The 27,676-nt window shown below is 35.7% G+C and overlaps 1 protein-coding gene across 6 annotated transcripts in view; it reads right to left on the bottom strand.

Moving 5' to 3' along the window:
* Positions 1–27,676, bottom strand: part of LOC123559573 (phosphatidylinositol 4,5-bisphosphate 3-kinase catalytic subunit beta isoform-like) — a 163,735-nt gene that overhangs the window by 28,464 nt on the left and 107,595 nt on the right. For all 6 annotated transcript variants that reach the window (XM_045351509.2, XM_045351508.2, XM_045351510.2 and 3 more), the window contains exons 16-20: positions 22,594–22,718; positions 5,675–5,818; positions 5,096–5,270; positions 3,362–3,480; positions 2,440–2,549 (exon numbers count right to left, since the gene is read on the bottom strand). In XM_045351509.2, coding sequence (XP_045207444.2) covers positions 2,440–2,549; positions 3,362–3,480; positions 5,096–5,270; positions 5,675–5,818; positions 22,594–22,718 — 673 coding nt within the window. The remainder of the gene's footprint in view (positions 1–2,439; positions 2,550–3,361; positions 3,481–5,095; positions 5,271–5,674; positions 5,819–22,593; positions 22,719–27,676) is intronic.

Below are 27,676 nucleotides of genomic sequence, written 5' to 3' on the forward strand. Positions count from 1 at the left end.
CAAAGGGAATTGACACAACTTAACTTCATTCATGCAGTGAACTGTTTGAAATTTGAGAAATCTAATGGAACTACATCCCTTCACGTGTTATTCGGTCCATTTAGAGAATCGCTGAACAGCAAGGACTCGTCAAAAGGCTTTCAGCCTTTAGCCGACTCAAAAATTGGTGCCAGAGTTATGCACCTTGTGTCATATGATGTGGGTGATAAGGTGGAACAACTATTTTAAGTTTGAATCAAATCCATTTAGTAATAACTGAGACAGAGTGTAATAATCAAAACTTTAACCTGAAATTCTAAGTAAAATGTGGGGATAATTCATGAAATATTGATGCAAGAGTTATGCCCTTGTGTCATATGATGTAAGTGATCATGTTGAACAACTATTTTAAGTTTGAATCAAATCCATTAAAGGGAAAGGCAATGTTATTCTTCTGTTTATTCCATCTGCTAGAATTTCTTGAATCATTTAAATACGTGAAAGAATTTTCAAAATCGGCTTAAAAAGATGAGAAAGTTATGAGCATTTAAATATTTGATCAAAATGTCAGCCATTTTGTTTCCATGGCAACAAAAAACAAAATGGCGGATTTATTAAATTTCTAGATACATATCTGAACTGTATTTAGTTATTTCTGTAAATCAATTTTTCTACCTTTTCAAGCTATAATGAAAGAAATTACCATGTTTTACATCTTGCTCTCAAGAAACATAAGAAATTAATCTATTTAAAAGGTTATTTGCTAAATAAAGAATTTAGCAGTGTGCAAATGACGTCATAAACACACTAAAATGGCTGCCTCCATGATCAGCTATTTTCTTAAATTTCAAACTGCCATAAATTATCTTTTTCAATATTTATCAGATTTTCAAAATTCTTCCAGCGTTATGAAGGGCTTGAGGATGGCTTTCATATAAAATTAACTTATTGTCAGACTTTCCTTGCCCTTTAACTCATTAAGGACACAGATCGCATTTATGCGTTCATTTTAACTCTTATCGAGTACCGCATGTCGTATTTATCTGTCAAAAGATAACAGGCATGTATGCCGAGGATCGCATAAATGCGCTATCTGCCTGATAGTACTGTATGCCGCGTGACGTGATTTTACGTTTGTAAGAGTACTAACGATTGGACTGCTTTCAAAGTCAACCAATGAAATATTTTACACTGAAGATTTACAAAACCTTGAAGCGATCGAAACAATCAAAATGTTTATTATTTAAGCATGTATTTTCAATTATACTCGTCACTAAATATCGAAACTAGAAAGTTATTTCTAGGTATTGCCTGTTTTATCTTCTCATTCTACTATACTGCAGAGTCTTTCTTTTTGATTCAGTATTTTTAATTTTATTAAATAAAGCATAATTCTGTTCTTTCATAATGTCATTTGCTTTAAAGTTTAGCAATAAATGATATTTGAATAAATATAAAATAATCAAATAATGGCTGTTTTTCTATGTCAAATCTTTCTTGAATATTGCAGTTTTCCATATTCATGTTACTTCAGTAGGCCTGTGAAACAATTTTACAAATTAAATTAACAGTAAATTTTAGATTATTGAACAGATCATAAATTGTAGTATCAGATGTGAAAATTTCAGTTTTATTCATCTGTTTTAAACAGATGTTTGTCCCTAATATTGATCAAATGATGCCTAGATCTTATCGATTATTGATTATCAGTGAAAATCCACAGGCATACAAAGCAGATAAATTGATAAGTGGCTCAGGAATGTACCGGAAAATTGATACCAGTAATTAAGCAGCGATATAGCTGCAGGTATTAATGAGTTAAGTAATAACTGAGATATAGTGAAAGTGCATCAAAACTTTAACCTGAAATTCTAAGTAAAAGGGGGATAACTCATTAAATATTGGTACCAGAGTTATGGGCCTTGTGTCATTTGATGTGGGAGATGATGTGGAACAACTACTTTCAGTTTGAATTGAATCTATTTTGGAATAACTCAGAGTGAATGTGCATCAAAACTTTAACCTAAAATTCAAAGTAAAAAGGGGGATAATTCAGAAAATATTGGTGTGAGAGTTATGGCCCCTGTGCCATATGATGCGGGTGATGATGTGGAACAACTACTTTCAGTTTGAATTAAATCTATTTTGGAATAACTCAGATAGAGTGAATGTGCATCAAAACTTTAACCTAAAATTCAAAGTAAAAAGGGGGATAATTCAGAAAATATTGGTGTGAGAGTTATGGCCCTTGTGCCATATGATGTGGGTGATGATGAGGAATAACTATTTTAAGTTTAAAGCAAATCCTTCTAGTAATTAAAGAGACAAGGAGAAAAAAGAGAAAGTGTAAAAAAAAAAACTTTAACCAAGGTGGGGATGCGGAAAGACACTGACGCCACGGTGAGTAGGATAGCTCTCCATATACTTCGTATAGTCAAGCTAAAAACCAACAACCCTTACCATCACCATTTTTGTAGATAATGTGGATTTCTTGACCTTCCTCATCTTCATTTGACCACACAAGATATAGAGGGCGCTTCTTAGAGTCCATAAATTTACATTGCTCTGTGCTGAAATGTTACAACGTTCATACATAATTATGTTTGATGCAAGTGTCATTCTTTATTATGCCATTTCTGTTCCCTAAAATTTTTGCAAAGTATTCAATGAATGAGACAATTGTGTGCATATCCAAATAATCACTGGTTTCAGTTACAAGTGAAAAATTATTTACAGCTAGCTAAATAAAACCAAGAAATGGCCTAATCCTCGTTGACAATTATAGAAGAATTAAATTGTAGTAAAATCCATATACCAACTGATTTTCCTAATAACCAAAGAGGGAATTTTTTTCTGATTGAAATACTGGCTTGGCAGGACTAGGCACAGGCATGGTTTGAAAGATTTTATTTAAACAAGAAAAAACAAAAACATTTAAACTACTCTACAATAAAGTATTATATCAAGCCTAATTTTGGTTCATCCAATCTTTTACTTTCAGGTACGTTATGGCAAAATAGTTGCATTTTCTACCATGCCAAAACTATCTAAAATTTCAGCAATGCAGATCAATTACAAGATGTTCATGCAAAGTTTCAGAAGTTTCAGATGTTCTCACAGGTTCTACAGGTCAAAACTCACACATTTATGAATCAATATGTAAATTCAGTAGTTAGCATAGGAAGAACTTTCTTCTCATTGAGTGTGGAACACAGTAAGCAAGAAATAGAATCTAAAACTGATCGTAAATGGGAACCAGAATATCAACCTCATTGGCAGTAACGTGGCCAAGCCTTGTTACCTACTAAAAGGTTACCCTCAAGCCAGATGTTCTTATGCATATATACTACCAGTGATATATTTTTATAATATCAATACCAACCTTAAATCTTTGAGTCTATATAGAGGTGTCAGTGGACTATTTAGAAAAGACAATTTCTCCTGGTAGGATTTCTGTGCTAAAATTATCCTCATGTTCACACGAGCTTGCTCCATGACTTTCTACAATGAATGTTTTTCAGTGGTTAATTGAAAATGTAAAGGAAGATTAAAGCTTATGATTGCATAGTCCAACAGATATCGGGAGATAATAAGAGCAGAGAAATATGTCAGGTAATTTGCAAGCTCTACATTATGAACTGTGTACCTGACTATTTTTAGTTATATACAATTTTAAACTAGAATGTGTCTGTAGGACACAGGGTGTGCCCCCCACTGGTACATTTGTCAAAAATAAGGGGCAATAATTCAAATGTTTGCAGTCTTAATGGGGTATAGCCTCAACAAACATTTTATGAAAAGGATTCATTATTCTAGGCCCTATACTTTTTGAGCTATGAGCATCATAAACAAAAAATCCACTATTTTGGCCATTTCAAGGGCCATAACTCTGTAATAGAGCTAAGATTCTCAAAAAGAAAAATAGGGGGTGGCCCCAAATGAAAAATAGAAGGTGCGCAAGTTCCTATCATGATTAAGACTCATGCAAGGTTTCATGAATCTATATCAAATACTTTTTGAGCTAGGCATATCACAAGGTGAAAATGTGCATTGTTGAATATTTCAGGGGCCATAACTCTGAAAATAGGGGGCAGACCCAAATAAAAAATAGGAGGTGCGCAAGTTCGTATCATGATTAAGACTCATGCAAGGTTTCATGAATCTATATCAAATACTTTTTGAGCTAGGCGTGTCACAAGGTGAAAATGTGCAATTTTGACTATTTCAGGGGCCATAACTCTAAAAATAGGGGGCGGACCCAAATGAAAAATTGGAGATGCCCAAGTTCATATCATGATAAAGACTCATGCAAGGTTTCATGAATCTATATCAAATACTTTTTGAGCTAGGCATGTCACAAGGTGTAAACGTTCAATTTTTACTATTTCAGGGGCCATAACTCTGAAAATAGGGGGCGGAGCCAGATGAAAAATAGGAGGCGGCAAGTTCATATCATGATTAAGACTGTTGCAAGGTTTCATGAATCTATATCAAATACTTTTTGAGCTAGGCATGTCACAAGGTGAAAATGTTCATTTTTGACTATTTCAGGGGCCTTAACTCTGAAAATAGGGGGCAGAGCCAGATGAAAAATAGGAGGTGCGCAAGTTCATATCATGATTAAGACTCATGCAAGGTTTCATGAACCTATATCAAATACTTTTTGAGCTAGGCGTGTCACAAGGTAAAAATGTGCATTTTTGACTATTTCAGGGGCCATAACTCTGAAAATAGGGGGCAGAGCCAGACGAAAAATAGAAGGTGCACAAGTTCATATCATGATAAAGACTCACGCAAGGTTTCATCAATTTATATCAAATACTTTTCGAGCTAGGCGCATCACGAACTTCGGACGGACGCACGCACGGATGCACGGACAAGACCAAATCTATATGCCCCCACCACTCATGGGGGGGCACAAAAACATTATACAATGAAACATTGCTCATCTGAGTATCCAGTCTGAGTGGAGCAATTTGTGAAGTACCAAGCAATTATAATTTTAATACATTTTCTATGTGGCACAAAACCCTGGATAACCTGAGCATTTTGCACATCTCCTTGCAACCTTGATCAATCAGTAGGATCTGAACAGACAAATATATATTGGACCTACCTCATCTTTGGAGACACTTTTGCTCTCTGATTTGATGAGCTGGCTTAAAGCGTTCAGTTTATTGAGTGCATCAAACTGCTTGTATAACACATTGAGATGATCTGGACTGGCCTTCAGGTACGTCTCCAGCAATAAACCAAATCTCACTGTAACTATTGGGTTGTGCAATTCTGACCTGAAATATGACTAATTATATAAGCTTATAACATAACAAGACAGTAAAACTAGCCTGAAGTTGCTCAACAGATAAAAATACTAGACAACTGAAATATTCTTTCTGTACTTGAATTTTACTTTAAGGAATTATACAGGCCAGAAAAAGATCTAGACTCTTTTCTGAGATTTCTTTAATGGGATTGTAGAAATCCATTTAAAAGAAACTGTGTCAGCTACAAAAATACTTGAAGCATATTATACAGGGAAATCTAGGATTATTCGACCCATTTTAATGCTTATGTCCAAAAACTTTAAGGTGTTAAAATGCATAACTTAATTTCAATCAGAGTTTCAATACATGAGACTCACAAATAAGAATATTTTAGTATTAAATCAACCTCAAAACACATGGAATGTACTCACTTTAACAGCCAGAACAGCTGTTGGCCGATATGTTGATTTCTGAGTGCTCGTTCAAGAAGAAACTCTGCTAGCGGGCAGTACAGGTAGTTCTCGTATTTGAGGGCTTGTACGAGTTGCAGTAAATACAGAGACACTTCATCATCACTGAAATACAATGTCAGCAACAATAAGTCAACAAACAATTACAAATATAGAAAACACAATTTAACATCATTACATACATTATCTGATTAAAAGACCCACTGATACTGTATGCTCTTCATCTGTTCCTAGCAGCAATATCCACTACCAGAACAACAAAATATATATAAGTTTTTGTTTTGTTTCCATAGAAACCAGAGTATTAGTTGTAGCAAACAATGGCCTGCATATAATCTATACTGACAGCTATCTATTTTTCAAGGTTCATAAAAATCTCTTGGACTGTTACAGTTATTTAAGGATCAAACTCACTGGAGAACAGTCAAACATATGGATAAAGTACAATACAGTGCATAATCTCTATATTGCCTTCTATCTAAGTATTTAATAATAAGAGGGTCATGATGACCCTGGATCGCTCACCAGAGTTATATGAGCTACATGTTTCAAATGTAAAACTGATGCTAAAATATTAAGAAAGTAGGTCAGTAGGTCACATTCATGGTCACTAAAGTCAGTTTTAAGATCCGTGTGCAAAACTGTATATGTCATTCAAATTTTAAAGCCCCAACTTTTACTACCCTGGCAGTAAGTTTTGTAGGAGGAGCCTATCAAATAACAAGGCTACTCTAGGCTGTCTGTCAGCTAAAAATAGCTCACTTTCAATGATTCACAAGCAAATGTAAACAATGGTCAGTTGAAGAAGAAATATGAACTTACATGTTTTGATGATTACAAATTATTATTATACATATTTTGTGCATCCATATCAATATCATTGTAATGAAAAATTGAATTGAGACTAGCATTCCTGATTTTTAAACTTCTTATTAATGTAAATTGAACAGTGAAACTTGAAATCAAACATTCTTAACTTTTCTGTTGCTGGCAGGTCCATTAATTGAGATAATGTAGCAATAAATGCAGAAATAATAAACTATTTAAGTCTGAGATGTAGCACAATGCACACAAATTAGCAAGTGTTGCTGTGATAAGGTCTAATAAAAATGATAAGCTGTTTGAAATAATTTATCACTCTATGTCTGTTATTTAGTTCCCTATATCTTTAAAACATTTTTTAAATAACACATAAAGATATAACTGCAGAAATGATTGAATATGATATTCTATTCAGTTTAAAAATTCAAAATTATTTTTCTGGAAAAGTTTTACAATGCACTCTATGTGTTAATTCCATTGATACATCAAGCCTTCTGCTGATCAAGTTTGTTGATAAAATTAACCACGTGGGAATTGTTTACATTCTCTGTTTCTCTAGGGTTCATGACCTCATTAGCTCCTCCCGGCAAAGTCAAATTTTTGGCAGTTAGGTTTAAATAATTTTTTGAAACTATACTTCACAATTTTTTGTTTTAAAAAATAAAAACACCAATTGATAAAGAATGTTTCAATGTGTATTTATGCAATTTTTCATAACTTTTTATTCAGTAGTTTATTTAAAATTTTGAAAAAGGGCTCTCTGATGTGAAACATGCATAATTTATATAAAAACCTGCCCCAGCGCCATCTTCTGGCTTTTATATGGCAGTTGGGGGTTTAAGGCTGTATCTTAAGAAACAAGAAAGTAGGTCAGTAGGTCAAGGTCACAGTCAAATGACCCTTAATTACTTGGGATCATCAGGTAATTTAATTAAACAGTCTAGGAAATATGATCAGATAATTTTTGAAGTATTTTTTCCTATATAACTCATAAACAAGAGGGCCATAATAGCCCTATATCGCTCACCTGTTATCATTGCACTTCAGGACAGGAAGGTCAAAAAATCATAATCAAGATCAATCAAAAGAATCATGAGTAAATATGGTTGAAATTTTCTTAAAGGTACAGATATGTCAAAATACACCTAAAAATTGGAGGTACCATCCATGTTGTATCACAGAAAAGTGGTCTCAGTTTTTCCCTACGGCCAATAATAAAGAAGTTACTAAATAAGCTATTTATAGTAACATAAAATAAAGTCACCCCTGGGGCTGGGTCAATTTGACCCTGGGGGGGGTCAAGATTTGAAAAAATTTTGTAGAGGTTCACTAGGCAATGCTACATGTCAAATATCTAAGCTCTTCTGGTTTATTTTTAGAAAATTTTGAAGATTTTTCTATGTACAATCAAGTAACCCCATGGGGCGGGGTCAATTTGACCCCAGGGGTCATGATTTGAACAAATTTTGTAGAAATCTACTAGGCAATGCTACATGTCAAATATCTAAGACCTAGACTTTCTGGTTTATTTTCAGAAAATTTTTGTTAAGATTTTCCTATGTAAAATCAAGTGACCCCTCGGGGGGGGGTCAATTTTAACCCCAGGGGACATGATTTGAACAAATTTTGAAGAGGTCCACTAGGCAATGCTACAAGTGAAATATCTAAGCTCTAGGCCTTCTGGTTTATTTTTAGAAAATTTTTGAAGATTTTCCTATGTAAATTCAAGTGACCCCTGCGGAGGGGTCAATTTGACCCCAGGGGTCAAGATTTGAAAAATTTTGTAGAGGTCTATTAGGCAATGCTACATGTGAAATATCTAAGCTCTAGGACTTCTGGTTTATTTTTAGAATTTTTTTGAAGATTTTCCTATGTAAAATCAAGTGATCCCGATTTGAACAACTTTAGTAGAGGTCCACTAGGCAATGTTACATGTCAAATATCTAAGCTCTAGGGCTTCTGGTTTTTGAGAAGAAGATTTTTTAAGATTTTCCTATGTAAAATCAAGTGACCCCTGGGGCGGGGTCAATTTTGACCCCGGGGGTCATGATTTGAACAAATTTTGTAGAAGTCCACTAGGCAATGCTACATGTGAAATATCTAAGCTCTAGGCTTTCTGGTTTATTTTTAGAAATTTTTTGAAGATTTTCCTATGTAAAATCAAGTGACCCCTGGGGCGGGGTCAATTTTTACCCCGGGGTCATGATATGAACAAATTTCATAGAGGTCCTTTCAGCAATGCTTCACACCAAATATCTAAGTTCTAGAGCTTCTGGTCTTTGAGAAGAAGATTTTTTTTTAGATTTTCTTATGTAAAATCAAGTGACCCCTGGGGCGGGTTCAATTTTGACCTCGGGGTCATGATTTGAACAAATTTGGTAGAGGTCCACTAGGCAATGCTTCACACCACATATCTAAGCTCTAGGGCTTCTGGTTTTTGAGGAGAAGATTTTTAAAAAATTTCCTTTCGGTTGCCATGACAACCAGAGTTCTGCATGGAATTCAATTCTTTGAACAATTTTGAAAGGGGGCCACCCAAGGATCATTCCTGTGAAGTTTGGTTAAATTCTGCCCAGTGGTTTTCATGAAGAAGATTTTTTTACAAATTGTTGATGGACGACGGACGACACACGACGGACATCAAGCGGTCACAATAGCTCACCTTGTCACTTTGTGACAGGTGAGCTAAAAAACTAAGTGACCCTCGGGCGGGGCCTCTTTTCACCCCAGGGGCATAATTTGAATAATCTTGTTAGAGATCCACCAGGCAATGCTACATACCAAATATCAAAAGCCTAGGCCTTGCAGTTTCAGACAAGAAATTTTTTTAAATATTTTCCTATATAAGTCTATGTAAAACTTGGAACCCCGTGGGCATAATTTGAACAATCTTGGTAGAAGACCACAAGGCAATGCTTACATACCAAACATCAAAGGCCTTGGTCTTGTGGTTTCAGACAAGAAGATTTTTAAAGTTTTTTTTCCTATGTAAGTTTATGTAAACCTTGGGACCCCCGTGGCATGGCCTCTTTTCACCCCAGGGGCATAATTTGAAAAATTTTGGTAGAGGACCTCAAGGCAATGCTACATACCAAATATCAAAGGCCTAGGTCTTATGGTTTCGGACAAGAAGATTTTTTAAGATTTTTCCTATATAAATCTATGTGAAACTTAGGACCCATGGGGCGGGGCCTCTTTTCACCCCAGGGGCATAATTTGAACAATCTTTATAGAGGATCATTAGATGATATCATGCCAAATATTGAGGCTCTACATCTTGTGGTTTTGGACAAGAAGATTTTCAAAGTTTTCCCTATTAAGTATATGTAAATCATGTGACGCTCAGGGCGGGGCCAAATTTGACCCTAGGGGGATAATTTGAACAATCTTTGTAGAGGACCACTAGATGATGCTACAAACCAAATAAACAACAACAAAATCAACTGACAGAAACTTTGCAACAGCTGACGAAAGTTCTTCTAAAACTTCAAAGAACAGAAGATTCATTAGAATTACTAACAAACGGAAATGGAGACAACAAAAGAAAATTCAGAAGGAAATCGAAAGGGGTAAGAAAACAGTAATTAACCTTTCGAACAGAAAATTAACCGGCACAGAATATAGACTGCTAGGTAAAGGTTTAAAATATTGTCTGAAACCAAAACATCATAATATTATTCAGCTGAAGCAAGATGTTTTTGAATTCACAAGAAAATTACGCCTTAAAGAATACTTTGCCTCTTTTACTGACTCTGAAATTATAAATAACTCTTCAGATAATAACTTTAATAAGAGAGATAATTCTAAATCTACTTTTATACCCCAGTCTGGTAGAGATTCAACCCTTGATTTTTATATAGAGGCAGTTACTAATGAAATTTTACTTAGTGACAAAAAGTACAAATACAGATCAAATTTATCAAAAGAAGAACAAGAAGCGTTAAAACATCTGAGTCAAGATGAAACGATTGTCGTGAAGAAAGCAGACAAAGGTTCCAGTGTTGTTATAATGAACAGAAAGGATTATATTTCCGACGCTTATAGACAGCTAGAAAACAACAAATATTATAAGAGACTTGATGAAAACCCCCAGGAAGTGTTCAGTAAAGACATACATGATAGTCTTAACAATTTAGAAAATATTAGAGAATCAACTTTAGAAAATCTATACCCCTCAAACGTAGACAGAGTCCCACAATTTTATATATTACCTAAAATTCATAAAACGTTTGACCCAGATTTACCCCTAGGTTACCCAGGGAGACCTATTATTTCAGGTTGTGGAGCTTTAACTGAAAATATGTCTGCATATGTTGATACAATCTTGAAACCATACATGGAATCTTTACCTTCCTATGTAAAAGACACTACAGATTTCATCAAAAAGTTACAAAACCTCTCTAGCATAGATAAAGATGCATATCTTGTAACACTAGATGTAACATCTTTATACAGTAATATTCCTCATGGTGAGGGCATAGATGCTTGCAAATATTTTATGGAAAATGGTAGTAGATCACAGGATTCTATTAACTCCATTTCTAAAATCATAGAATTAATACTTACAAAAAACCACTTCCAGTTCAATGAAATTAATTACATTCAAAGATTTGGAACTGCTATGGGAACAAAAATGGCTCCTTGTTTTGCCTCTCTATTTATGGGTAAACTTGAAAAAGAATTTATAGACTCCTGTGATAAGAAACCACTTATCTGGTTACGTTTTTTAGATGATATTTTTTTCATCTGGAATCATTCAGAAGAGGACTTATTAGACTTTTTTGACAGATTGAACAGTTTTCATGATACTATAATATTTACATATTGTTACACTAAAGATACTGCAATGTTTTTAGATGTTAACATAGAAAAAGATGAAAATGGTATCCTGCACACTAGTGTTCATGAAAAAGACACTAACAGTCATCAGTATATAGAATTTTCATCATGTCACCCAGTTTCATGTAAAAAGGGTATTCCCTTTAGCCAGGCTAAGCGCTTTAGGCGTATTACTTCGGATAATACCATTTTTGACAAGGAAATGGACAAGCTCAGAGAATACTTTCAAGCACGTAACTACCCTGAATGTGTTATAAATGAGGCATTAAAGAAGGCCTCTTCTCTATCAATGCAAGATGCTCTTAATTCGTGCAGTAGCAAAAATACGGATAAAGTCATTCCTTTTGTATGTACCTACAATCCATCTTTGCCCAATATTGGTAAAATAATAAACCAATATTGGAATCTTTTAAAGTATTCTCAACATGAAAGTGTTAGACAATTATATGACTATAAACCTATTGTTGCTTACAAAAGACCCAAGAATATTCAAGATGTTTTAGTTCATTCTAGGCTGAGTAAGAAAGACAAAAATTATAGTGTAAGTAAATGTTATAGACGTCGCTGTACACACTGTTTAAATATTAATGAAGATAATTCATTTTCTAGTTCCACCAATTCATCTTGTTATAATGTTAGACATGATCTGTCATGCAATTCAACTGATGTTATTTACTTAATAACATGTAATAAATGTTTTAAACAGTATGTTGGACAAACGCACCAGCAATGTTCACAAAGAATGAATAGTCATAGATTTGATATCAGTCATTATCCAGAAACTACTACTAATGTTTCTGAACATTTTAATTCTCAAGGACATACTATCCAGGATTTCTCTTTTATGCCCATTGATAAAGTAACTAATCCTTGGAAAAGGCTTTTAAAAGAGACTTCCTGGATGTACCGTTTGGGCACTGTGTCTCCACAAGGAATGAATTCAAAAATTCTGTATTAATGCCTTTCTGAAATACTTGTTATATATGTATATTTTATTACTTGTATGTATTCCATAATCAGTTTTTACTGGTGCCATTCCTTAATCATTGCACTTATACTGCATTTTTTCACCAGTTTTTATGTATCATACTATGATCCTGTTTATGATTTTTACGCCAAACTCTTTGTTCAATTTTGACATTGTCGTCATCGACGTCATTTGACGTTGACGTCACTTCCTTTGTTATGTTTATTTTGAACCCTGAAGAAGGCTGATGTAGCCGAAACGTTGGTTAAAAATAAAGTGACTTGTTTTTAAAAAGTTTTTGTAGTTTTGACTACTTTTAATACTTATATTACAAACCAAATATAAAAAACCTATGACCCAAGGTTTTGGACAAGAAGATTTTTAAAGTTTTTCCTTTCGGTTGCCATGGCAACCAGAGTTCTGCATGGAATTCAATTCTTTGAACAATTTTGAAAGGGAGGCACCCAAGGATCATTCCTGTGAAGGTTGGTGTTATTCTGCCCAGTGGTTTTCAAGAAGAAGATTTTTTTATAAAATGTTGACCGACGCACGAGGCACGACTGACAAGGCACGACGGACGATGGACATTGAGCGTCACAAAAGCTCACCATGAGCCTTTGGCTCAGGTGAGCTAAAAAAAACAATCTCTTTCACTTCTTTAGTTACCAAAAGTTCCTTATTTTCATATTTTAAGTACTTGCTGGCACAACCAATTTTTTCTAAGCAAAAATACAATTACAAGGACATACATATTCTCCATACTTCCCTCTAACCATGTATCAAGTGTCATGGAAAAAGATCTAGCAGTTTTAAAGTTTTTGCAGGATCAACTTACGCGGTGGACTAACTGATGGACTGGGCACACTAACTGACAGACCGGGCACACTAACTGACAGACTGGGCACACTAACTGACAAACTGAGCACACTGACTGACAGATTGGGGCCACATTTAAAAAAGTCTTTGTTTGCTGTCTCCCGAGCCTACTCTGTGAAATTGGGTAGGCAGGTAGGCAATTTTTTTTTTTATTCCAGTGCAACTTATAACTAATTATTTTATATTTCTCATAAGATAAATGAATAAAATATGAAAACATATCTTATGTCATTTTATATCTGATTTGCCGATACTTCTGCGAATATTAAAAAATTTTTTTTTAAAAGACACAATTAAACTTCTTTCTGCTCTTTACAACAATGACTGAAATTTTAAATTGTTGTTATCATTTTATTTGGAAGAGGTGGACCTCAGTCTAGGTAGGATGTGTGGTGGTGTAAAACGTATTTCATTTCGTAGGGTTGATTTTTTTTGGATAATTTAATTTTGCTAATGTGTGTTTTTAACAGACCAGCTTAATGTATGGGCAAAGAGAGTGATATCTGATGAGGGTACGGATCCATGGTAATGTAGTTTAAAAGGATTCACAGAAAAAAGTCACACTCCCAGTCTCCAGACGTCAATCTAAATATTTCCTTCCGTAAATACTGTGTGCTAAGACAATCTACATTTCTGAAACTTTACTTAAAGTAATTTACATAAGCCTCTAAATGTTGAAATCTATTTGCATATGTTACGAGGAAATTATGCACACATTTAATTAGCAGAAAACTTACGACATGAAACGCACGTGTATTGTTTTCCCGACAAAATATTATATGGAGTGCTTCAGCAATAAATTCATTTTAGTGCTCAGAGTTCAGGATTTTTGTTTACCGTCTGTATTTCAAATCGTGAAACGTGAGATTCTGAGCTATTTTCATATTAACATCCAATAAATTGATGAATTTTGCGCCGCGACATCGAATAACAAGAGCTGTCGGAGGACAGCAACGCTCGACTATTCAACAGCCTTGTTGATTGAATAAATACGAAAGTCGAAAAAGGGGCATAATTTAGTAAAAAAGCAAAATAGGGTTATGGAACCTGCATAGTGCTTATCAGCTCATGACAGTTGACAAGTGTGTGAAGTTTCAATACATTCCCATTAGTGGGTACTGAGATACCAGCTTACATTATAAGAATTTAACCCAAAACTCCTAAGTTGAAAAGGGGGCATAATTTTGTAAAATGCGAAGTTGAGTCATTGACCCTTTGCACTGCATGTCATAATATTACATACAAAAACTTAGCCAAAAATTTCTATGTTGAAAAAGGGGCATAATTTTGTAAAAAAGCAAAATAAAGTTATGGGACCTGCTTTGTGCATGTCAGATCATGACAGTAAACAAGTTTCAATCCATTCCAATTAGTGAGTACTGAGATACCAACTTACATACAAAACCTTAACCAAAAAATTCTAAGTCAAAAAAGGGGCATAATTTTGTAAAAAAGCAAAATAGAGTTATGGAACCTATGCAATGTAAGTCAGTTTATAACAATAAATAAGTGTGTGAAGTTTCAATTCATTCCCACAAGTGGTTGCTGAGATACCAGCTTACATACAAAAACTTAATCAAATCAGGACGCGGACGCTGACGCATGGGCAAGTCCAATAGCTCTACTATTCTATGAATAGTCGAGCTAAAAATGGCGGCATCCATAACGTTTTTGGTGGCAGCGCCTACGAATTTAATTGGGAGAGGTGTATAAATTGAATAAGACAGGTAACCCTTCTCAGAACCAGAAATGGACAGAAAATAATAGTTCCCGCTGTAAATACTCTTTTGATTCATATTGACCTGAAAAAGAGACTGGATTAACCCTTCTGCAAAACAGTATCAGTCATGAAACTCACGTGCTTCTTTCCCGCCAAAATTATAATTACGTACCCACGAAGTAAATATTTTCGCAAGCATGCACAATTGATCTCATTTCAAATTTACCAAAAGTATTCTAAGATGTTGAACTAGAGGTTCTTACAGTTTTGTACATAGTTTTTTTTTTTGCGGTTTAATAAGTTTTTTTTAGAACGGACTAAATATTTTCACAAGCATGCACAATTGATCTCATTTCAAATTTACCAAAAGTATTCTAAGATGTTGAACTAGAGGTTCTTACAGTTTTGTACATAGTTTTTTTTTTTTGCGGTTTAATAAGTTTTTTTTAGAACGGACTAAATATTTTCACAAGCATGCACAATTGATCTCATTTCAAATTTACCAAAAGTATTCTAAGATGCTGAACTAGAGGTTCTTACAGTTTTGTACATAGTTTTTTTTGCGGTTTAATAAGTTTTTTTTAGAACGGACTAAATATTTTCACAAGCATGCACAACTGATCTCATTTCAAATTTACCAAAAGTATTCTAAGATGTTGAACTAGAGGTTCTTACAGTTTTGTACATAGTTTTTTTTTTGCGGTTTAATAAGTTTTTTTTAGAACGGACAGCAATATTGCAGCAGACGACTTTGTGCACGTGAATAGTTGTTTCTTTTTTACGACGCTTTCTATAAAAGACTGATTCTTATTTGCAACATAATTATTGAAATGTATGAGCAAAGCCCAGTGAAAATGTCACCAAAATCTCAACGAAATTTCACCAAATTTCATTGAAATTTCATTGAAATGGGTGAAATTTAACAAAATGATAAAAATTTGGTGAAATTTCAATGAAATTTGGTGCAATTCATTTCTCACCAAAATTTATTTTTCAGTGAAATTTTGATTGTCAAATTTTTGTGAGCAAAATTTTTGTGAGAAAATCTGATGAAGTTATACATCATTATTAAGAAATAAAGCCTTACTGTGTACACTCATGTGCCAAATTAATGTCCTAAAATGGCCATCAAGTTATAAATTAACAAGGGACAGCAAATTCAAAGTGTGTTTTCTTCCAATTGAAATGCAATTAGGGTAGGATAATTTTTCAGGGTTACAATCTATATTAGCACCAAGGGAAATAACTGGTGATTACATATTTCGTCTGCAAAGTCACATTGATAGATTTGATTCCATCTGTGAAAAATACCATATTTTCATTACATGAACATGGTTATAGTGGAAGAAAAATTGCAGAATAATTAAAAATAGATAGTTCTACAGTAAATAAGTGTTTAAAGCTTTTGAAACAATGCTAAAAATTTAGAAAACATTGATGTAAACAAGTGGGTGGGGAAATGTAGAAAAAAAAGAAGACAAGTGTGAGACTAACATAAACATCACAGGAATGATCCTTAGGTAGCCCCCTTTCAAAATTATTCAAAGAATTGAAATTCAAGTAGATCTCTGGTTGCCATGGCAACCAAAAGGAAAAACTTAAAAATCTTCTTGTCCAAAACCTCAGTTCATAGGGCTTTTATATTTGGCATGTAGCATCATCTAGTGGTCCTCTACCACGATAGTTCAAAATATTCACCTAGGGTCAAATATGGCCCCACGCTGGGGGTCACATAGACATATATATACAAGTCATTTTTCCATATAGGTACAACTTTGAAAATCTTGTTGAAGTTCTTGCCAAAAACCAAAGGTCCTACTGGTCGGGGGCCACCAACCGGACATTTAGAGGTTTTTCGCCATTTTCTCTTTCATTTCCTTCATTACAATTGTGAAATTTCACATGAACATAGTTAGGTGCACCCTCAAGAAGAAGATTTAATTTGTTTACCCCTAACGAATGATTAATGCCCTTTCCAGGGCCGAATGTAGGGTCAACTAAACTACTTACTTTCATTGCTTGGCAGTACCATATATCTGGACAGTTTTTTTACAACTTATGGGAACCTTTGTACTGATGCCATTTTGCTATGTAATGTGAAAACGAGTCAATGTACCGGTATTCATTATTGGCCTGAAAGATATTAATTTTGTTCAGATTTTTTTTTGTGTGGAAAACTTCTATATGATAGTAAGAAATGCAGTGCAGATTTCCAAATCCCCCCATGATAGTTTCATGCTTCAGTATGAATGACGAAATCAAAAAATGAAATTTCCTCTTTAATAAGTTATTTTTGTCAGATATAATTTCACATCATTGTTAAAAAATCAAATGTGTGTTTGACTTATAAAAGATTGCTAAAAATACAGCAAAATTTAGCAGCTACGAAACTGTCCGGTTTGGTGGTCGTCCGGATTTGGTGGTCCTCAACCAGTAGGGCTTTGATATTTATTATGTAGCATCATCTAGTGGTTCTTTACCAAGATAACTCAAATTATTCCCCTAGGGTCAAATATGGCCCCGCCCTGGGGTCACTTGGTTTATAGACTTATATAGGGAAAAACTTTGAAAATCTTCTTGTCAAAAACCACACGGCCTAGGGCTTTGATATTTGGTACCATATGCAACGTTATCTAGAGGTCTACTACCAATTAAAGACTTTTCAAATTATGTCGCTGGAGTGAGAAGAGGCCCATCCTCGGGGTCCCAAGTTTTACATAGACTTATAAAGGAAAAGACTTTAAAAATCTTCTTTCCTGAAATGTAACAAGACTTAGGCCTTTGATATTTGGTATGTAATATTGCCTTATGGCCCTCTACCAAGATTGTTCAAATAATTACCCAGGGGTGAAAAGAGGACCCACCACGGGGGTCCCAAGTTTTACATATATACTTATATAGGCGTTTGTTTTTAAAAATGTTCATGTCTGAAAGTTCAAGGCCTATGCCTTTGAGTCTTGGTATGTAGCATTGCCTAGTGGTTCTCTTACAAATTTGGTCAAATTATGCCTCTGGAATGAAAAGAGGCCCCAGCCTGGGGGTCACTTGTTATATGAATTACATAGGAAAAAATACTTCAAACATTTTCTGATCTTTTTTCCTAGACATTTAACTGATGACCCCAAGTAATTTGGGGTCACTTGACTTTGACCTTGACCTTAGTAACTTTCTTGCTTATTAGAATACAGCCTTGAAATTTTGCCAGATTCTTTACATGACATTTCATTGATATTTCTGTGAAATTTTGGCGAAATTTTGACAAAATTTCTCTGAAAGAATTTGGCAAAATATTGATGAAATTTGGTGAAATTTCACAGAAATATCGATAGAATTTTACCAAAATTCACCGAAAGAATTTGGCATAATACTGATGAAATTTGGTGAAATTTCACAGAAATATCAATGAAATTTCACCAAAATTCACCGAAAGAATTTGGCAAAATATTTATGAAATTTGGTGAAATTTCACAGAAATATCAATGAAATTTCATCAAAATTCACTGAAAGAATTTGGCAAAATATTTCTGAAATTTGGTGAAATTTCACCAAAATTTTACTGTTATTTTGGCGAAATTTTAATGAAATTTCAACAAAATTTTACTGATAATTTGCCAAAATCTTTCACTGTTATTTCACTGATATTTTATTGAAATTTCATTGAAATATCAGTGAAATTTCACTGATCATTTTCACTGGGGAAAATAGCATTTTACATCTAGAAAAGTATTTTAACAGTCTGATGTAAGTATGGTATTTCGCGCTTTGAAAATTAGCTTTTTGCACTCGTCGGCAACATGAAACAAATTTTGTAAGCTTGTCAATGCAGCAATCGTCAGTCATCTAATATATTTTTCACACCTTGTGATGCAAACACACTGGCTGGTGTAATTATCTGCCAGTGATAGAAATTCGGGGGTTAATTGAAAGTGATAGACGTTCGGGGGTTAATTGAAAGTGCTGCTCTGTCACATGAATGCAGTTTGGGTTAATGTTCTGCAGCTGATCGGAACTTATAACAAGAGCTGTCACAGGAGACAGCGCGCTCGACTATTTCGATGCTGGATAGTGAAACTGGGCACATCTGAGGAAACTAGAGCCGTCACTGGAGTGTTTAATGACTCCAATTGTGGATGAAGATATTGCACAATAGCCTGAGTCTATGTCAAAAATATCAAATTAAAGTAAAATGTATCAAAACACTATATAAGTATATCCTAAGCAAAAAGGGGCATAGTTCATTAAATATTGGTGCCAGAGTTGTGCAGCTTGTGTCATATAGTGTGGGTGATGATGTTGAACAACTATTTTAAGTTTGAATCAAATCCATTCAGTAATAACAAAGAAAGAGTGAAAGTGCATCAAAACTTTAACCTAAAATTCTAAGTAAAAAGGGGGAATAATTAATAAAAAATTGGTGCCAGAGTTATGCACCTTGTGTCATATGTTGTGGGTGATGATGCTGAAGAACTATTTTAAGTCTGAATCAGATCCATTCAGTAATAACAGAGATAGAGTGAAAGTGCATAAAACTTTAACCTGAAATTCTAAGTAAAAAGGGGAATAATTCATGAAAAATTGTGCCAGAGTTATGCATCTTGTGTCATATGATGTGGGTGATGATGCTGAACAACTATTTTAAGTTTGAATCAAATCCATTCAGTAATAACAGAGGTAGAGTGAAAGTGCACCAAAACTTTAACCTGAAATTCTAAGTAAAAAGGTGGAATAATTCATGAAAGAATGGTGCCAAAGTTATGCATCTTGTGTCATATGATGTGGGTGATGATGCTGAACAACTATTTTAAGTTTGAATCAAATCCATTCAGTAATAACAGAGGTAGAGTGGAAGTGCACCAAAACTTTAACCTGAAATTCTAAGTAAAAAGGGGGAATAAATCATGAAAAAATGGTGCCAGAGTTATGCACCTTGTGTGATATGATGTGGGTGATGATGTTGAACAACCATTTTAAGTTTGAATCAAATCCGTTCAGTCATAACAGAGATAGAGTGAAAGTGCATCAAAACTTTAACCTGAAAATCTAAGTGAAAAGGGGGGATAATTCATGAAATATTGGTGCCAGAGTTATGGCCCTTATGTCAGATGATGTGGATGATAATGAGGAATAAGTATTTCAAGTTTGAATCAAATCCATCAAGTAATTACAGAGATATGTTGAAAAAAGAGAAAGTGCACCAAAACTTTAACCAAGGTGGGGACGCGGAAAGACGCCGACGCCGACGCCGGGGCGAGTAGGATAGCTCTCCTTATACTTCGTATAGTCAAGCTAAAAACAAGAGGGTCATGATGACCCTAAATCGCTCACCAGAGTAATATGAGCTACATGTTTCAAATGTCAAACTGATGATTTTTAGAAATTTTTTGGAAAATTTTCTGATGTACAATCAAGTAACCCCTGGGGCGGGGCCAATTTTACCCCAAGGGTCATGATTTGAAGAAATTTTTAAAGTCTACTAGGCAATGCTACATGTCAAATATCTAAGATCTAGGCCTTTTGGTTTATTTTTAGAAAACTTTTGAAGATTTTCCTATGTAAAATCAAGTGACCCCTTGGGCGGGGTCAATTTTGACCCTGGGGGTCATGATTTGAACAAATGTTGTAGAGGTCCACTAGGCAATGCTACATGTCAAATATCTTAGCTCTAGGCCTTCTGGTTTATTTTAAGAAAATTTTTGAAGATTTTCATATGTAAAATCAAGTGACCCCCAGGGCAGGGTCAATTTTGACCCCGGGGTCATGATTTTAATAAATTTAGTATAAATCCACTAGGCAATGCTACATGTCAAATATCTAAGCTCTAAATCTTCTGCTTTTTGAGAAGAAGATTTTTTAAGATTTTCCTATGTAAAATCAATTGACCCCTGGGGCGGGGTCAATTTTGACCCCGGGGGTCATGATTTGAACAAATTTTGAAGAGGTCCACTAGGCAATGCTACATGTTAAATATCTAAGCTCTAGGCCTTCTGGTTTATTTTTAGAATTTTTTTGAAGATTTTCATATGTAAAATCAAGTGACCCCTGGGGCGGGGTCAATTTTGACCCCGGGGTCATGATTTGAACAATTTTAGTAGAGGTCCACTAGGCAATGCTACATGTCAAATATCTAAGGTCTAGGGCTTCTGGTTTTCAAGATTTTTCTATGTAAAATCAAGTGACCCCTGGGGCGGGGTCAATTTTGTGCCCGGGGTCATGATTTGAATAAATTTGGTAGAGGTCCACTAGGCAATGCTTCACACCAAATACCTAAGCTCTAGGGCTCCTGGTTTTTGAGAAGAAGATTTTTAAAGTTTTTCCTTTCGGTTGCCATGACAACCAGAGTTCTGCATGGAATTCAACTCTTTGAACAATTTTTAAAGAAGACCATCCAAGAAACATCCCTGTGAAGTTCCATCAAAATTGGCCTGTTGGTTTAGGAGGAGATGTTGTTTAAAGGAAAGTGTGGTCTGACGACGGACGGACGGACGTACAACGGACGGACGGACGGACGAACGCCGGACGGTGAACAATCACAATACCTCACCCTGAGCACTTTGTGCTCAGGTGAGCTAAAATATATTCTGCTCAGTGGGCCAATAAAAAAATTTGGATCGCGTTGATTTTCGCGGACAGCAAACAAACCTAATTTTTATTTTGGCCTGGGCACTAACTGACAGACTGGGCACACTAACTGACAGACTGGGTACACTAACTGACAGTCAGACTGGGAACACTAACTGACAGATTGGGTACACTAACTGACAGACTGGGCACTCTAACTGACAGACTGGGCACACTAACTGATGGAATGGGCACACTAACTCATTAAACTGACAAACTGGGCACACTAACTGACAGACTGGGTACACTAACTGACAGTCAGACTAGGCACACTAACTGACAGACTGGACACACTAACTGACAGACTGGGCACACTACCTGACAGACTGGGCACACTAACTGACAGACCGGGCACACTAACTGACAGACTGGGTACATTAACTGACAGACTGGGTACACTAATTGACAGACTGGATACACTTACTGACATACTGGGTACACTAACTGACAGTCAGACTGGGCACACTAACTGACAGACTGGGTACACTAACTGACAGTCAGACTATGCACACTAACTGACAGACTGGACATACTAACTGACAGACTGGGTACACTAACTGACAGTCAGACTGGGCACACTAACTGACAGACTGGGCACACTGACTGACAGACTGGGCACACTAACTGACAGACTGGGCACACTAACTGACAGACTGGGTACACTAACTGACAGACTGGGCATACTTACTGACAGACTGGGCACACTAACTGATGGACTGGGCACACTAACTGACAAACTGGGCACATTACTTGACAGACTGGGCACACTAACTGAAAGACTGGGAACACTAACTAACATACTGGATACACTAACTGACAGACTGGGTACAAAAACTGACAGACTAGGCACACTAGCTGACAGACTGGATACACTAACTGACAGACTGGGCACAACAGACTAACAGACTGGGTACATACACTAACTGTCAGACTGGGCAGACTAACTGGGTACAAAACACAAGTTCCTTTCAGTGATACATCAGAAAGGAACTAACAAACACTACATATAAAATGATATACTAAAGGAAGCACAGTTACCTGAGATCTTGTAAACAATCCACTGCATATCTTCGAACATTTTTATCTGGGAAATTGAAGTCTAGTAACTCTAAAGCATGATCTACAGGAATCTTCTGTCTCCACGAGCTCAACAATATCTGCATCTATAGTAAATAATAAATGTCATCTTCAGAAATGCTCTGAACATATGCCATGGTAAGTAATTTTATAGCAACACAATGTCAAAAGATTACACAGAGATATTAAGATTGCTCTCCACAGAAAAGGAGAAGAAAAGTTTAGGAGAATATTCTTGACTTGTCTGTCAGTTAAATAAAGGCAATAAGTAACAGTTGACATGCAGACCAGTAAGAGAACATTTTGAGAAGTCAATTTTGATGTCAAATAGCTGAAACTGAAACTGTAATGTACTAGATGCTTTAAGCACTGGTATTGGCAATAGGGGTAAAATGACCTCAAGGGGAGGGGTGTGATCAGAACTGTTTATTACAATAAGGCTGTTATTATTATTATTGTCATTATTAATATTGTTATAATTATTATTATCATTATTATGTACAACGCCATTGAGTATATTATCATTGTATAAAAATAGGCGTTTAATCAAATTATTCAGTTTCAGTTTCAAGATGCTTAGATATTTCGCCACAAGGGCTAACACCTTTATTGTTCAATTCCTGTGCATCTGACCTCAGAACCATGATAAAACAAGCAAACCATAGAAAAGCCCTGATTATTTGATAAATAAACAATGGGAAGGCCTTACTTATAGTTTACTGTCTTATTTACAGCAGCTAATCATTCTGATATTTAAATATTCAATCACTCAGGCTAAGGTGATAATAAATTAATTCCTAGATTATCTTCCCTGCCTGTCCCCCCTCATTTTTATGCCGCCTGACCTTTTTTTATTTCCCCCACAAAAAAAATCAAATAGAGTTGTCACTAATGGTGACAAATGCCCCCGCAGTGCCTTAACCTTTGACCTTGACCTTTGACCTGGTGACCCCAAAGTCAATAGGGGTTGTTCCTCAATAAGTACTATTAGCATGTGAAGTTTGAAGGTCCTGGGTGCAGTGGTTCGCGAGTAAAGTGCCTTCATGCAAAAAGTTAACGTTGTGACAAACGAACGAACAAACTAATGAACTAACGAACGGACAGACAGTTGAAAACTAATATGCCTCCCTTCAGGAGCATAAAAATGGAACCAAACATGTATGAACCATGGCAACCAGAGTTCTGCATGGAATTCAATTCTCTGAAAAACTTTTGTAGAGCTTCACCCAAGGAACAGTCCAGTGAAGTTTGGATGAAATTGGCCTAGTGGTTTATGAGGAGATGTCGTTTAAAGTAAAAGTTTACGGACGGACGACAGACGTTTGACAACGGACGGTGACTGATCCTATAGCTCACCCTGAGCCTTTAGCTCTGGTGAGCTAAAAAGTACAGTTACCTATTGTTCCTATAGCCACCTAAGTATGCAAATGTGAGCTCGGACGGATGCACAGACGGACGGACGCATGGACAAGAGCAAATCTATATGCCCCCACCACTCATGGAGGGGCACAACAACTTTCACTATGATTTTCATAATCGTAGTTTTTCAATGTGAAACTAGAAATTGATTTTGTAAAAAGCGCATGTCTCCCCCAATGCAAAGTCCTATAGGCAAGAAGTCAATATGGGTCAGGAGTGAAAGTCAAAGAGACACTGACGGTTGGCTGCAATAGGGATCATCTACTTGGCATGTCCAGTCATCCCGCTAAATTTCAACACTCTTAGCCTAGTGGTTCTCAAGTCACTGTTCAGGCTCCTGTGACCTTGACCTTTGATCAAGTGACCTCAAAATAAATAGGGTCATCTACTCTGCATGTCCAATCATCCTATTAAGTTTCAACATTCTAGTCCAAGTGGTTCTCAAGTTATTTCCAAAAAATGATTTTACATGACCAGGCCCCTGTGACCTTGACCTTTAATAGACTGACCCCAAAATCAATAGGGGTCATCTACTCTGCATGTTCAATCATCCTATGAAGTTTCAACATTCTGGGTCAAGTGGTTCTCAAGATATTGATGGGAACTGGTTATCAATGTTCAGGCCCCTGTGACCTTGACCTTTAACGGAGTGACCCCAAAAACAATAGGGGTCATTTACTCTGCATGATCAATCATCCTATGAAGTTTCAACATTCTGGGTCGAGAGGTTCTCAAGTTATTGATTGGAAATGGTTTTCCATGTTCAGGCCCCTGTGACCTTGACCTTTGACAGAGTGACCCCAAAATTGATAGGGGCCATCTACTCTTCATGATCAATCATCCTATGAAGTTTCAACATTCTGGGTCAAGTGGTTCTCTAGTTATTGATCGGAAATGGTTTTCAATGTTCAGGCCCCTGTGACCTTGACCTTAGATGGAGTGACCCCAAAATCAAAAGGGGTCATCTACTCTTCATGATCAATCATCCTATGAAGTTTCAACATTCTGGGTCAAGTGGTTCTCTAGTTATTGATCGGAAATGGTTTTCAATGTTCAGGCCCCTGTGACCTTTACCTTTGACGGAGTGACCCCAAAGTCAATAGGGGTCATCTACTCTTCATGATCAATCATCCTATGAAGTTTCAACATTCTGGGTCAAGTGGTTCTCTAGTTATTGATCGGAAATGGTTTTCAATGTTCAGGCCCCTGTGACCTTGACCTATGACGGAGTGACCCAAAGATCAATAGGGGTCATCTACTCTTCATGACCAATCATCCTATGAAGTTTCAACATTCTGGGTCAAGTGGTTCTCTAGTTATTGATCGGAAATGGTTTTCAATGTTAAGGCCCCTGTGACCTTGACCTTTGACGGAGTGACCCCAAAAACAATAGGGGTCGTCTACTCCAGCAGCCCTACAACCAATAAAGTTTGAAGGTTCTAGGTCAAATGGTTCTCCAGTTATTGCTCGGAAATGAAGTGTGACGTACGGACGACGGACGGACAGACGCACGGAAGGATGGACGGACGGATGGACAGGGCAAAAAACAATATGTCTCCCCCAGAGGGGGGGAGACATAATAACTCTCAAAGACTGGTTTGGGTGCAATTATTCCGTTGTTAATTAGTTATTGGACCTATACAATGACTTTATTTTGGGCAGTCTAGATCATAAAGCGCCGAATGATCGTGGCAAATCATCAAGCGTTTGTTGGTCGATCTAAAGTTGGTTCATCACAAACGCAGGTTGATCCAGCTACTAAATTATGTGTGTTTGTTTTTACTTTATTCTGTTTGCCGTTTGTCTTGACTTGTACTCAGGGGTTCAATTTATATATAGATAGCTGTCATTTTGAATATAAAAGGCTTGATTTTGTCAGTTAAAACTGAAATATATCTCATGTTGATAAAAAGGACCCTTCAGCTGAAATCCTAGGAGTCTGTATGTACATTTTGCTATTTTTAAGAGTCAAAAGCCCTACTGGGTCAAGTGTAACCCCTGCATACAGTTGTTTTAAAAATAAAAAATAAAATTCCATATTATATCCATTATGGTCTTATTATCGAGTCGGTCTTATTATGGAGACCCTACAAAATGATACTCAGATAAGGCATTAATGCATTAAAGCTCTGAAGTGTAAGCGTTAAGCAAATGACAAAGTGTATAATAAATAACAAGTTATAAATCGTACATGATGTAGTTTTATATACAGACATCCCAACTTTTTCTGAATGCCTAATGGGAGTTTTTGCTTTCCAAAGTGGGAGATTGAGGTGTTCAAGTGGGAGATTTTATACAGCGGTAATTATGTTCATGATAACGAAGCTTTTAACAAATCTAATGATCATATAAACTTACTTGCCCTTATAAAATCACTAGTCTTAAAAAATTCACTTTTCTATATCTTATTATTCATGCATTTTTAATGTTTTGGAACAATAATACATGAAGCCTTCTGTGCAAAATTAAATAGTTATGGCACTTTAAGCAGTATGTCTAAATTCAAAACACCACTGAGAATTAAACCTGCACTTTTATTTCTTTTGTTGGAAAGAAGACTCCCCAGGTGAATTTTACATGACAAACAGTGCAGCTGTTAGAACTGTAAAAACAAAATGTATATAGCTTAAAGAATAAAAGTTCAAGCAATGGATTTACTGTTTGATTCTCATCCCTGTCAACCAGTATTTAAAACCCCTCGCTCAAATACTTTTATTGATCAAAAGTCTGTTATCCAAAATTGAATGGCCGGGTATTGTTACACTTTGGTAGATTTGCCTAAATCTCCAGTAAAAGGATGTGTTTGACAAATTGTTATGATGCAAAGACAGTTTAACAGCATTTGATGGTAAGTGATACTAAAATTTACCATGACATTTCCTCTTATCAAAATGATTTTAAGAGAAATGTTTTTTAAAACCTAGCAGGTTGACTCGGCGACCATCTACTTTCGATTTCAAAAAGTTACAGAAAAAGGTAAAGCCAGTATAATTTCTAATCTGAATTTGATTGAATTTAATTACATATCTAATGTCTGGATTTTAATTTCAATTGTGACACATTCATCAACACCTGGCTTTGTTGAATCGTGTAATAAACAATAATCAGCAGGGGTAGAATAATGTGCGAAAATATCTGAAAGGTGTTGTTTACAGACTCAGCAGTGATACGTACAGTATCAGATAGGCGCAAAGAAGTGGATTATTTCATAATTTTTGTTTATTTATGTTGTTTTGTTGTTGTTTGTTTTTTAATCGGGAGATTGAGACTTCTGATCGGGGTGGTCAGGTTTTACAACCAAAATCGGGAGAAACCCGATCGGATCGGGAGAGTTGGGATGTCTGTATATAATTCCATTCTTACTATTGCAAATACAGTAAACATTTTAATTAAATGTTGCAACTTTTTAACAGACTAGCAAAGACAATAAATCAATCTTGGCTAGAATAACAGAAAATACTAATTTAAAACCTCTACAATAAAAATCCATGTTATAGAATAAACCTATGTTTGTCAGTTAATCTCTAATACATTGCACTAAAATAAAATGTCTAATTACCCGCTCTTACGCAACCCCCCCCCCCCCCCCCATCCCTCCTAACACAGCACAGACATTTACTCTAAT

The sequence above is a fragment of the Mercenaria mercenaria genome, chromosome 10 (assembly GCF_021730395.1).
Source record: "Mercenaria mercenaria strain notata chromosome 10, MADL_Memer_1, whole genome shotgun sequence".
NCBI lineage: Eukaryota > Metazoa > Mollusca > Bivalvia > Venerida > Veneridae > Mercenaria > Mercenaria mercenaria.